At 40.5% G+C, this 12,322-nt stretch overlaps 1 protein-coding gene across 1 annotated transcript in view; it reads left to right on the top strand.

Annotated features, from left to right (window-relative positions):
• The first annotated feature begins 2,403 nt into the window (after window positions 1–2,403).
• LOC124266453 overlaps window positions 2,404–12,322 on the top strand; it is a 56,887-nt gene continuing 46,968 nt past the window's right edge. Inside the window, exons 1-9 of the mRNA XM_046701247.1 lie at window positions 2,404–2,490; window positions 2,982–3,086; window positions 5,540–5,629; window positions 5,933–6,003; window positions 6,220–6,390; window positions 6,553–6,693; window positions 8,323–8,436; window positions 8,808–9,059; window positions 9,455–9,590. Of these exons, the coding sequence (XP_046557203.1) occupies window positions 2,483–2,490; window positions 2,982–3,086; window positions 5,540–5,629; window positions 5,933–6,003; window positions 6,220–6,390; window positions 6,553–6,693; window positions 8,323–8,436; window positions 8,808–9,059; window positions 9,455–9,590 (1,088 nt within the window). The 5' untranslated portion in view covers window positions 2,404–2,482. The remainder of the gene's footprint in view (window positions 2,491–2,981; window positions 3,087–5,539; window positions 5,630–5,932; window positions 6,004–6,219; window positions 6,391–6,552; window positions 6,694–8,322; window positions 8,437–8,807; window positions 9,060–9,454; window positions 9,591–12,322) is intronic.

Genomic DNA, 12,322 nt, shown 5'->3' with positions numbered 1-12,322 from the left:
AGATGAACAGTTAGTCTTAAGACATGAAAAGGCATGGTTGCTTGGGTATTCATTCCTATGTGTATAGTAGCGTCTTCTCACTGTATGTGATCGTTTAGCCGTTTGCACAAAACACTCAGGTTTGTTCAGTATGGTTATTCAAAAATGTTTTCCACAACATGGACTTGAATGGAAAGAATACCGCAATGAACAGGCTTAACAATTTTACACGTCAAACAGGATGTACAAGATCATTACTTGTATCAACACTATTCATTGTAAGTGCAATGAGCATTAAGCATTAAGTAATGTGCATGTTCAAGGGGTGAAAACAGCTGTGTACTCGTTCTAATGTCATCACGTTTTTTCAAAGGAATCTAACTTCCTTGTACGAAAATAGTCTTATACAAAGGCGGGAATGGTGTTCACTATTTGTTGTATTGCTTGCGTAAAAGAGAGCAAGCTTTTGATTTGGGCGGGTATCCAGGTAGGAGGGTGGATCAATACGTGATGAATAATTTTATTAGATTTTCATGTGTCGTTCAGACATGCAAGTTCAGCTTGAATAGCTCATATTTTCCAATCCCGTGAAGATCCGGGTTAGATCTGATCTTCTAACCGATGCTTGTCATAAGAGTGACTAACGGGATCAGGTGATCAGACTCGCTGACTTGGTTGACACATGCAATCGTATCCAATTTGCGTAGATCGATGCTAATGCTGTTAATCACTGGATTACCATCATTCTACATTGGCACACACAATGCTCACTTAATGAAACAACTAAATACTACTGTAACAGTTTACCGTGCTCGTCAAAGGACGTGATATGTTAATGGTCACTTTGGCGTACTTACTCAAAGAAACATGTTCGCCAGTTTTACAAGTTACACAATTAACAATAAGAAGCATATTGAATGGTGTAGTCCTACAGGTAATATTCAGATAAATAGAGAAACGACAGTTTGAAAAAACAGTGATTATTTGGTATGTACCAGTGCTACATAACCATCTCACTCGGTCAGGTACTAAATAAAGTCCACCTATTTCAGAACCAAGTATAGTAACGTGAATGTGTTTCGTATGTCTATTTACTTTATCACTGCACTTATTTTCAAGCTTATTTGACGTTTATACTTTTATAGTTCATGTTTTTGTAAACAATGTTGGTAAACGTCCGTCGAAAGTTTAAATCAAATTATGGTGCTGAAACGTGTGAAACTGTGGCAATACCTGAACACTGCTGAGCGTCGCATCTATCCTATGTGCAGCTAACAAATAATAAACTATAATCAGTTGTCCCATGCATTCGGATCTACGTTATACACTGTAATGTTTCACTTGGTTTTTTTTCAATACTCTAGCTTCTTAATGTCCAAAGAAGTCACGTACGTGTTTTAAATCCGACATAACATTACATTACATTACATTATATCGCGCTACAGGGCTTAATTGTATTATTCAAATTTATATATCCTGTGCCTTATATTTGGTGACTTTTATGCGTGTATATCTTAAACATACATAGTTTTTTATATTCGTTCCCATGGTTACAAAGTCAACAACAAAGGTATGCGGTAGCAACAGACACAGAAAAGGTGAAGATACACTCCTGTAAAGATATAATAATAATTAGTTGCTGAATATTGGGATGAGAGAATTCCATTTAAGATTTAAGATTTCATTGTTTCTCTTGGAAAAAATGCCTTTTCATAATTAATGAATTTTGGAATTGATCTTTTATATTACACAAATTGATATGTTTTCTGGCAGAGATAATGATTTGATTTAGTAATACATCATTATGCAATGTACCAAACCAAATCTTTTGTAATGTTTATTGTTCGTGGTAAATAGTTATTAATCCAGAGTTCTAGATCATTCCAGAATTTCATGCTTTCACAACATTCCCAATAAACATGACAAATGCTCTCAAAACATCATGGCAAAAATTACACAAATTACTGTCTATCAGGACCTGGTTCATTTTCGATCGTTCATTTTTAGTATAAATAGGTACATACTTCACATACATACTTCACTTTCAATTCTACAAAATTTCTCGGGTACATGTTCATACTGTGGCTGATATACATGAGGTGAGACTTAAATATAGTATCTGTCTGACTGCTAGGGGCTAACATTTAACATAAGTAACAAGACGTCCGTGAGACAGGTGCAGTATTCCCCTTGCTACACGCAATTAAATCCCCAAAGTCGGTTATTTAGTTGACGCCTAATAGGTAAAACCTGAGGGAATTTTACACTTAAGGTATATACACCACAGTACGCACAGAGGCAGTATTTCAACTTGAACCTCGTTACACTCGCGTACATATGTCAACACTTCCTGCTCAACTATATCGGTACCCTCACTGTTGATGTATATGGTTTATACCAAGGGTAGTTCCCCTGAGTGAATCACTCCTTTCGCTGAGGCTCAGTTAAACGGGTGGGATAATTCGTTCAGTCCAAGAGGACATTTGTGTGCTTGTGGGCACAGATGCACGTGTAAGTAACCAATGATTTAGAATAGTTAGATTTATCATAATATTTTTCTTTTGATGGTTACAAGTGCTGAAATGTAACGTGTTCGAATATATTGCTTACCGTGTTTTACTACACAAATGTACATGAATAAAATGGATAATTAGAAACTTATTTCACTCGAGCAAGTGTGTCATGACTTACATGAAACTCGTGCAAATTTATGTATTGCCCTCGTATTCATACTCGTTTCGAATAAGTCGTATGACACACTTGCTTCTGTTATAATCTCTATATAACCTCCGATAAAGTACATTTACGCGGATAAGATTTTCAACTTCTCTGGGCACTCCGAAAATGAAAGACGTCGGCTGTCCAATTGTGACATTTTAAGTTTTCCATGACCTAACTTCTGTCCAGTGAACAGTTTCCTAGTGGTGTGCGGATGCAGTGTGTCTTTAGTTCTGTTTAATGAGAACGTGTGAATGCACTAACTCTTCCTTGTTATCCTTCAGTGAATGTCAGCAGAAAAGGAGGGTGATGTCTGTACCATGCCTTATTATATTCTTGGTCTGTATATTTGCTGTGTGGGATTTATGCACAGGATTGCAAGAAAAGGGGTATGTATATTGTTGCTTTTCATCACTGAAACCTTGTCAATGTCATTAATGAATGACTTGGCGAGTGAATCAGATATTTCAGGGGTGTCTATTCGCCCAGTGACCTAGTCATCCGTCTCTAAATACAACGTGATAAACACGACCGTCATTGAAAAAATGTTTGTAGCACATACTTGGCGGTTAAACATCGCAATCGCATAGGCATCTTCTTTGAGTGGCATTTTAGAAGCTGAGAAGTACAAAATTGACAAAGTTTGTAAATTTTGCACATAGGCATGACGTTACATAACTACACGCCGTTGAATAAGGTTTGCAGCACGAGTGTGAGTAGCGCTTGGCCTCTCCCACAGGCGGTTCCATTACAAGGAGTATTCCCAGAGATGTACTCCCACTGTGTCCACTTTTCTTAAAACAACAAACTTGGACAGTCGAGCACGCTGTTTCGATATTCATGGGGCCAAGAAAAAATATCGAGTTATCCGACCTTCGAGACATCCGACCAGGGCATATCATCACCTATCACTATGAAAGGAAACAATTCCGCAATTTAGAAACAACTCAACAATCACATGCTAGTCTCATTGGATTCTCAGCATATTTTGATTCGAAACTATAATCCGTTATCAGTAGTGTCTAGTCGTAACAGTGAGTACTTCCTATTTAATTCCTTCTTAATTAATCCTAATTAGATAACAAACAAGTGACACTTTCAACTCAATTAGCCCTAATTAGTTTACACTAGCGCATCCCTTTGATTCATGCCGTACCGTGTGTAAACGTGTGGAATTAACCTCAGTTCAGAGGGATACTTGCCCATGACAGGTAGGTGAATATCGAGATCCTTTGCAAATATCGAGTTAAAAGTGTAATTTTGCTTGTTGGGGCCATGAAATTATATCGACATATCCGAAATATCGAGACATCCGTATCGAGTTAAAAGAGCTTGAAAAATGATAAATTATGAAGGATTTTGCCGGGACCGATATGTTCGATCAAGACAACCGAGATATCGAGTTATCAGAGTTCGACACAACGGTGCTCGAATGTATGTACACAGTTTATGACTTAAGAGTTAAGTACTCTATACTATATATCACTGCCCACTAGCCTGATACAGACCTTAATCCATCTGTTGTTTTAACCCTGCCCGTTTCTGAAAGTGGGCACAGTGGGATTAAACCAATATGAGGACAGACCCACTGGCCTCCTGTACATACTATATATTTTGCTCGTAATCATATTCTGTCATTCACCTGATGATGGGGCCACAAATAGCCCAGAAACGTCAAGTTGTAAATATTACAAAAGTTGTTATCTTGTTAGACTATATATTACAAGAACGACAGCTGGAGGGCATAGTGTTTGCTAACCTGTGGATGTTTGCCCTTGGTGTTGTTCGCCAACTGCCTGAATAGCTTCCCCGAGCTGGGTCATGTTGGCTCATGCTGGGTCACTGGCGAACGTTCCCGGAACATACCACTGATCCTCGCTCTGTACAAACCGTTTGATATATTTACCTCATAGGAGCATTGTAAAATGTGTTATTCTAATATCGGCATGTCGTACGAGGCGACTAACCCGGCTTGGTTGACTCATGTCATCGTGAGTGAGTGAGTTTGGTTTTACGCCGCTTTTAGCAATATTCTAGCAATATCATGGCGGGTGACACCAGAAATGGGCTTCACACATAGTACCAAAGTGGGGAATCGAACCCGGGTCTTCGACATGACGAACGACCGCTTTAACCACTAGGGTACCCCACCGCTCCCATGTAATCATATCCAAATTACATAGATCGATGCTCATGACATCAGTGACTGGATTGTCTGGTCCGGACACGATTATCTACAGACCGCCGCCATATATCTGAACATTTTCTGTTTTCTTAAATATACAATTGTTATATATGGGCATGTAATACTAAAACATCAGGCTACAAAATGCAGAAAAGACAAATTGAAAACATGCTTTACGAAAGACTTTGACGTCATCAGTCAGGATGACGAGAACATGAATGCACAAAGCCATTTAGAAAGTGGTCGTGTGTTACATGGCGAGAACATGTGGACATGAAGTCATGTCACAAGTTACATGAAATCATTTTCGATTTTGGAAGGAGACAAAAAATGGTGTCATGACCTTGAAAGTGAACTTGACGTTTGAAGTTATAAAAGTTTTTTTAGACATAATCCAATATATATGATATATCTGATATGGCCCTGAGGTGACGGGAAGAGTAACGAAAGGCACAGCTGACCATGGCAACAATATAACACTTTTATTCATACTTGGCTAGTTAGTTGTTTATCTAGATGCCATGTAAATGAACTAAAATTGCGCATGGGAAATAGAAACGTGTATTTAGTCATGTGTAACTTGCAATTTCACAGAAAAGATCATAACTCTATGAGGCTAAGGACTATAGAATACACAAAGTTGTACTTTCCTTTCAGTGAAAATGTACTGACGATGACAACGTACAGGAAAAACAAATACACAGTGAAGTGTAGTTTTTGGAAGTGGGGTCGGTGCACAAAATACAGGTAACCAACTGCATATCAATTGATTTTATTAAACGTTACGCTTAAGTTTATGAATATTTGGATGACAATATATCCCTGATACGACTAGTTATCCTTGTGTAATGACCTTTGAACAAATATCAACCAAACGGTGACAGTACATCATAGTAAGGCATCATGACATAACATATCCTCTGAAGTAGGTACTTTGTCAGAACAAATAAACACTGTTCAGACGTGGCACCGACTGTATACATGCGTGGAACATACAAAAGGTAAGATTAGCATGTGCTTTCATCTGAAGGAAACACTCTTTACTTACAGGCAACAGTCAGACAAGACTTACAGATGCAAAACGGGGTACAGATCAACCGATAACAAAGGCTGCCCACATGGTAAGTGAAAATAGATCGAGATGATCGTCCTATGTATTTTGAAGATGTGCACACACTGTCGATTGTCCTGCGTAAACTACGGCTAAGGCTAAAGAATGCAATACGGGCAAGTGTAATACATTATACCATACACAATACCTTAGGTTTGTTTTGATTTTATATGAACATGTTCAACCACAAATAATGTAGCAATGAAACACCATTTATACATTGCAGCTGTATGTGACAATGAGATCCAGTCCGCTGCTTGCAACATCGACTACAGGACATCTCACATCGTCTACAGTAACGGTAGGACACAGTACAAGAGTGGGGGCAGATGTACTTCCCCTGGGATCTGTGCCAACTGTAATGAAGGCTTTTACCCCAGCAATGAACGCTGCAGAAGTACGTGTACATAGGTTTACACTCTATTAATGTATTCCGGCATATGTGTGTTAGAAGAAACGTTCTTGAGTAAAGGTTTACCAAAACCAAGAAATAGCATATCGCCTGTTCAGTTGTCTACTCAGGATAACACTTATGTTAGAATGCTCTTCTTGTCTCCAGTGTGCAGTGCCATCAGTAACTGTGACCTCGAGACATGCACCAGCAGCAGCAACCAGGTGTGTAGTCGCTGTGAGGGGGTCGTGCTGGACCAGGCAGGACACAGGGCGTATGTGGCGTCTTCTGATAGAAGATCATGCATACGTGAGTTGAAAGCGAATACACAAGATGAACATTATTGTCAAAGAACTAATTTGATCATAGATAATTGCATATTCTACCATGACTTCAGTAAATACTGGATTGTGATTGGTTAGTTAAAGTCATTCAGAGGTATATAATCACGTTATTTATACAGGTGTCTGATTTTCCGTGTGCAATTATACATGGTTTACGGTAATGCACTATTTCGTCTGCCCACCAACATGGCGGACACCAAACAAACTACCGATGCATCGATAGATTACGGCGATTTTGCTGTCGGAAATTACACCTATGTCTTTAAAGATGGATTTAGCGATGATGAGCTCCACTAACTACTTGCGTAAATCACAGAAATAAGTGTTAATACATACACAAATAATTCACAAGCATAGAAACAAATATTCAGTCGAACATCGCCTGCTTTCCGAATAAAAATTCAGCAAGAAAAATATGTTTACGTTGATTCTATGTTATGTCAAAATAGATTAAGCAATAGACCGTTACACAATTTCTATATTGAATTTCTTATCAGCTTTCGTTAACGATATCGCCACTGATCTTGATCCGGTAACGGGGGATGCATTAACATCGAACGCCGAAGAAATCTTAAAGCCTTCCGTCCACATAAACAAACAGTTTGGTTATCAATTCAAAGAAAATGATATATTTATGAGAATATGTACGGTTTCAAATTTAGTGGTAATAGAACACAGTTACAGAAGCTGCAAAATTCGCTGAAAACCGTTCTTTTAACCCAACATATTTTTTCTAAAAAATATAATATCGTTGAAAAAATGATTTATTTTAGTCATGATCCCTCTTATCATTGGGCGGTGGAGTAGCCTAGTGGTTAAAGCGTTCGCTCGTCACTTCGAAGACCCGGGGTTCGATTTCCCACATAGGCACACTTTGTGAAGCTCATTTCTGGTGTCCCCCGCCGTGATATTGCTGGAATATTGCTAAAAGCGACGTAAACCATACTAACTCACTCACTCAGTAACTCTTATCCTTACACTGCTTGATCAGTCATCACGGCAAAAGCGCCCCTACTCTTAAATTTTGCAAGGTACCAATAATTAGATATCAAAGACTCTATCTCAGTCATACCATCAGGTTAACCTTGTGCAAACTGTCAGAAGCGCTCCTGTCTTTCCAAATTTATAATATATGCAAAGTAAAGGTAAACAATGACTTCCGAGAAAAGGTCAAGGCCATGAGGTCACTGCCATTATTCGCGGTGGGGAAAGGGTCTACGTTGGAATATTAAAATGTGAACCAAGCTTTTAAAACTTATTTGATATATGTTTTCCAATTTATCAGTTAATGGTTGGTGATTAATGCATTGAAAAAAACAAAACGTTATTTGTTATTACTGAACCTGGTGTTTGTTAGTTATTGACGGTTTACCACAAATCACCGAAATTGTACCACAAATCACCTCGTTTCAGGCGATACCACTTTTTCCAACACAGTAGGTTTATCTCCGAATTACTTCTGTATATTACTTCTGAGCAGAAACCACGTTTCACCGAGGAAATACTATGTCTTGCCATGAATGTATGACATGGAACCCATTCACAAGGATGTAATAAGGCAACGTCTGTCATAATATTACATTTGTGTCTACAGAGGCGTGTTCGTGGCGGAGTGACAGCACCCGGTGTTATCCCGGGACCTGCAGGAACGAGTACGCCAGTAACTGTGCCTGCTCCAGCGGTTTCACAGGGAAACATTGTCAGACAAGTAAGACATTGCTGAAACTACATGGAACGACTGATGTGAGCATACTGGTGTACACTTACATTGTTTTGCTTCTGACTAGCTGGGGCGGTGGGGGTGGCCTAGCGGTTGAGGCGTTCGCTCGTCATGGCGAATACCTGGGTTGGATTCCCTAGACGAGCACATTGTGAGAAGCCCATTTCAGGTGTCCCCGCGGTGATATTGCAGGAATATTGCTAAAAGCGGGGTAGAATCCAGCTTACTCACTCACTCACTCTGGCTAGTGACCTTGAAAATATCAAGACAATGTGTAATCTTAGAGCAGTATAACTTATGATATGAATGTTGTTAATGACGATTGAACCTGTTGCTATACTTGTGCATGCATGTCACAGTAACAACGAAGCCCACAATAAACATCAACCTCCTGAGACTGACCACCAGCAATGGCGACACGACAGAGGCTCCTCCCAACATCAGCAGTGGTCCATCTCAGTCCACTAGCTGGTCAAACATCAACTCTCCATCCAGAATGTACTACGATTTTACGGCAGAATATAAAACAGAACCTACACCCGAACATGCCTTCATTGAAGGACTCAGTGTTGGAATTGTCAGCGGTTCTGCGTCATTCAAACTTGAGAGAGGTATGTCAGAGACAAGAACCTTTGAGATCATTTCAAATATTCACTACAGTGTGACGTCATCTCTTCAATCATAATTATACTAGTGTTTGTCCAACAATAGAGCAACGGTACATTTGCAATTCATTAAAACATTGTGCTGTAATGGCAATCATTTGGAAAACTGTGAGAAACGTTTTGCTATTAGATGTCTCTCCCCAACTACATACTGTGTGTAAGTGGACATTCAGAACATATACCCTCATACTACGATTTCGGCCAACCTATCATCTAAGGTGATCGAGCCAGCAGAAGCAGGCTGGATACGCACCATTTAGCATTTGTTTTCACATGCACATTACTCAGTAGTGTTCAATTGTACTGTAATGATGTTCTTACGCGTGCATGTTGACATCCAGGGCGGCATGTTGTCTCCACTAAGGTCTACACCTGTCGAGGAGCCAGCCAAAGCAGCCCGGACACAGACCTGTACACCTGTAAAGGAAACCTATCAGGGACGTCTGTACTTCCTCTACCCTTACAACACAGAGACGTGTGAGTAGTGGTGGGCATGTGGATTTTGCCAAGACTGGGTATACAATTCATTGTACTTATCGGTATACAATTCAGACCACGATACATCATAATATGTTAAGGACGTTTGAACAATAGACAGAACAGATGGCTAATGAAATAGATAAGAAAAAATACTTTCTTCTCATTCCGTTTTCCCGTTTCCGTTTGTGTGTGCTAACAGTAATGGTGTGTGATTAAAGATGGTATTCGTTTACGTTTTTACCAACTACAAACCTTATGCAGATGAATTGCACGAGGATCATGTATTAAATTGCTAAAAAGCATGTGCAAATATCGTGCATGTGAACAGTTGTGTTGTCGTGTAAACTTTTGTTAATAATTCGCCAATTTTCACCAATTTCATCACTTATTTTACCCAATGATGTGCAAATATCGTGCATGTGAACAGTTGTGTTGTCGTTGCAAACAATAATTCCGCCAATTTTCACTCAATTTCATCACTTTTTTTAATCAATGACGGAGCACCTTTAGAAGATACAGACAATAACGTTAGGAATTTGTTTTACAATACACCAGACCATGTGTAAATAGTATCTTTAAACAGTATGGAACATTTTGCAAAATCTTGTTCAGAAGAGTTTACCTAAGTAAGTGGCTACATTTACACTAGTGAGTCTTAAGCTTTGATGGGGAGCATATTTTGCTAGGTTTCTGGAAAGTAGTATTAGTATAGGGAATAGCGGTTCTATTACAGGTCCCCTGTAAGCGTTCTCTTGTCAAACTCCAGGTGTAAATGATGGCAGGTTATCATTCGCCGTCCATGCAAAATTTCACGAAAATTGGTCAAATAGTTTCGGAAATATTCACTTTTTAGTGAGCATGGGGTCGTTCAGACTTAACTATCCAACGTATAGGCGATCACGCTTGTTAAGGGGGGTTTGCTATCTCCGACCGGCTAACACTTATACGGCTCCGATAAACTCGCTTCCCGGATCGACTTGCAGCTCGGCAGGCCAGGTTATGCGACTGCCCCGCCCTTCCAGTATCTACGCGGGCTGTAGTAAATTTTCTCCATATTTGATTATATTTATTTATACATGTGTGTCCGTAGGCAAGTCGTGATGCCATCTTATGGTGTCCATTAGAGACAGCGACGTCTTGTTGTTTCTCAGACCGTATGTCGTGTGCTTGTCGCTTCTCAGCATGTTCATTTGGTGTTTGAAGGTCTGTTTCTCGAACAGGGCCTCTTTGAAGCGATCTAGCCTGATGTGTTTTTCACCACGTATTTTTTCACCTTTCTGATTTCTTGATCAAATACATTTTCGGTCGCCGATCGCCGTACTGAATGTTGAGGTTGTTGTAGTTAAAGTGGTACATGAGGTGTTTGGACAAGTCCAAGATGCACATCCCCACGTAAAGGGGCCGGTTGAATTTGATATGGCTTTTGTTCATATGTATCGCTATCGAGTTTGTAGAGATTTTTTTCGAAATCGCTGAGGGCCATTTTTCGCAGATCCGTGTTCATTCGGATGTACGGCTCCATCCACGGCCGTTGATCAAATCGTAGCGCTTTGTGTATTTCCGTCAGCTTCATTCCCAACGACGTGTACAGCTGCAGGTTTCTGTAGTGCACAATGTACTTTATCTTGTTCAAGTTGGGCACGACTTTTTGTATGTCGGCAAGTTTGCCTTTTTCACCCAGCAAGTGTCGCAATGCTCGTGACGTCGCCGATCTGCATGTCGCACCACTCGCACGAATCCGCCAGTTTTAGGGTCATGCCCCAGCCGTACAGGTTCTTGGCGTCGAGATAGAGTATGTGTTTGGTTGGTTTGCTCGAGTCGTAGCCGTCCTACTTACTGTTGGTTTTGGTGTAGTGCCCGGCGGACATCGAAATCCCATCTCTCAAACCATTCTCGACGAACAGGTACATGTCATAGTCGGTCAGCAGTTCCAAGGTGTAATACCAGGAGACTGGTGTAATACCATGCGGGATGCAGGTCGTATTGTCTCAAGCAGGTTTTTCTGAATGTTTCTAAGACGTCGGCGACCAGCAGCACGTCCGTTTTCAAATGGAGAACGTGGTAGTCGCCGCCCAGTCTTGCAGCCCAGTTTATCCCACACATTTATCGCGTGCGAGTAATCGTCCTCTTCTATGCCCGAGTTGTTCAAGTGACTGTAAAAGCAGTCCACGGGAGGTAATCGCCTTTTGTCCAACCTGGACCAGTCATCCATGTACTCGTATGGATAAACACCCTTCCTGAGTAGCAGAGGCCGAGTCGCCTCATTGGTGTATCGATTGGTTATATGGAAACATTCGGGGTCGTTGGCTTTCACTAGGTTCTCCAGCGAGGAGAGCAAAAAACTGGAAGCTGTCTATGAACTTCAGTCCATCCAGCGAGAACGGGATGTATTTCTCCATGTTGTTCGTGATGCATTTTATGCTGCCTTCCATTTTCGAGATGGGTTGCATGATGAGGTGCAAGTCGTATCCGCGAAGGTTGTGCAGCACCATGGGCATGGGGATGATTTTGGGCTTGATTTTCAGTTCCAAGTTGCATGAGTTTTGTGTGGCGCCTCTTTAACGGCCTTTGACGAAGCAGTGATCTCTCACCGAATCGCCGTTGAGCGGTTGTTTGCACACGTGGCAGTAAGTGGCGTTCTTGTGAGCTCGCCAGTCGTCCATTATCATGCGCATGAGGATGATTCTGTACAAATTTCTCCTAATGATGTTTTCCTCGCTTTGTAGACA

Source organism: Haliotis rubra, unplaced genomic scaffold (genome assembly GCF_003918875.1).
Source record: "Haliotis rubra isolate DU_JTF1 unplaced genomic scaffold, ASM391887v1 Scf1257, whole genome shotgun sequence".
Classification (NCBI taxonomy): Eukaryota; Metazoa; Mollusca; class Gastropoda; order Lepetellida; family Haliotidae; genus Haliotis; species Haliotis rubra.
The sequence above is the reverse complement of the archived record's forward strand: the minus strand, read 5'-3'. Positions and strand labels throughout refer to the sequence as shown.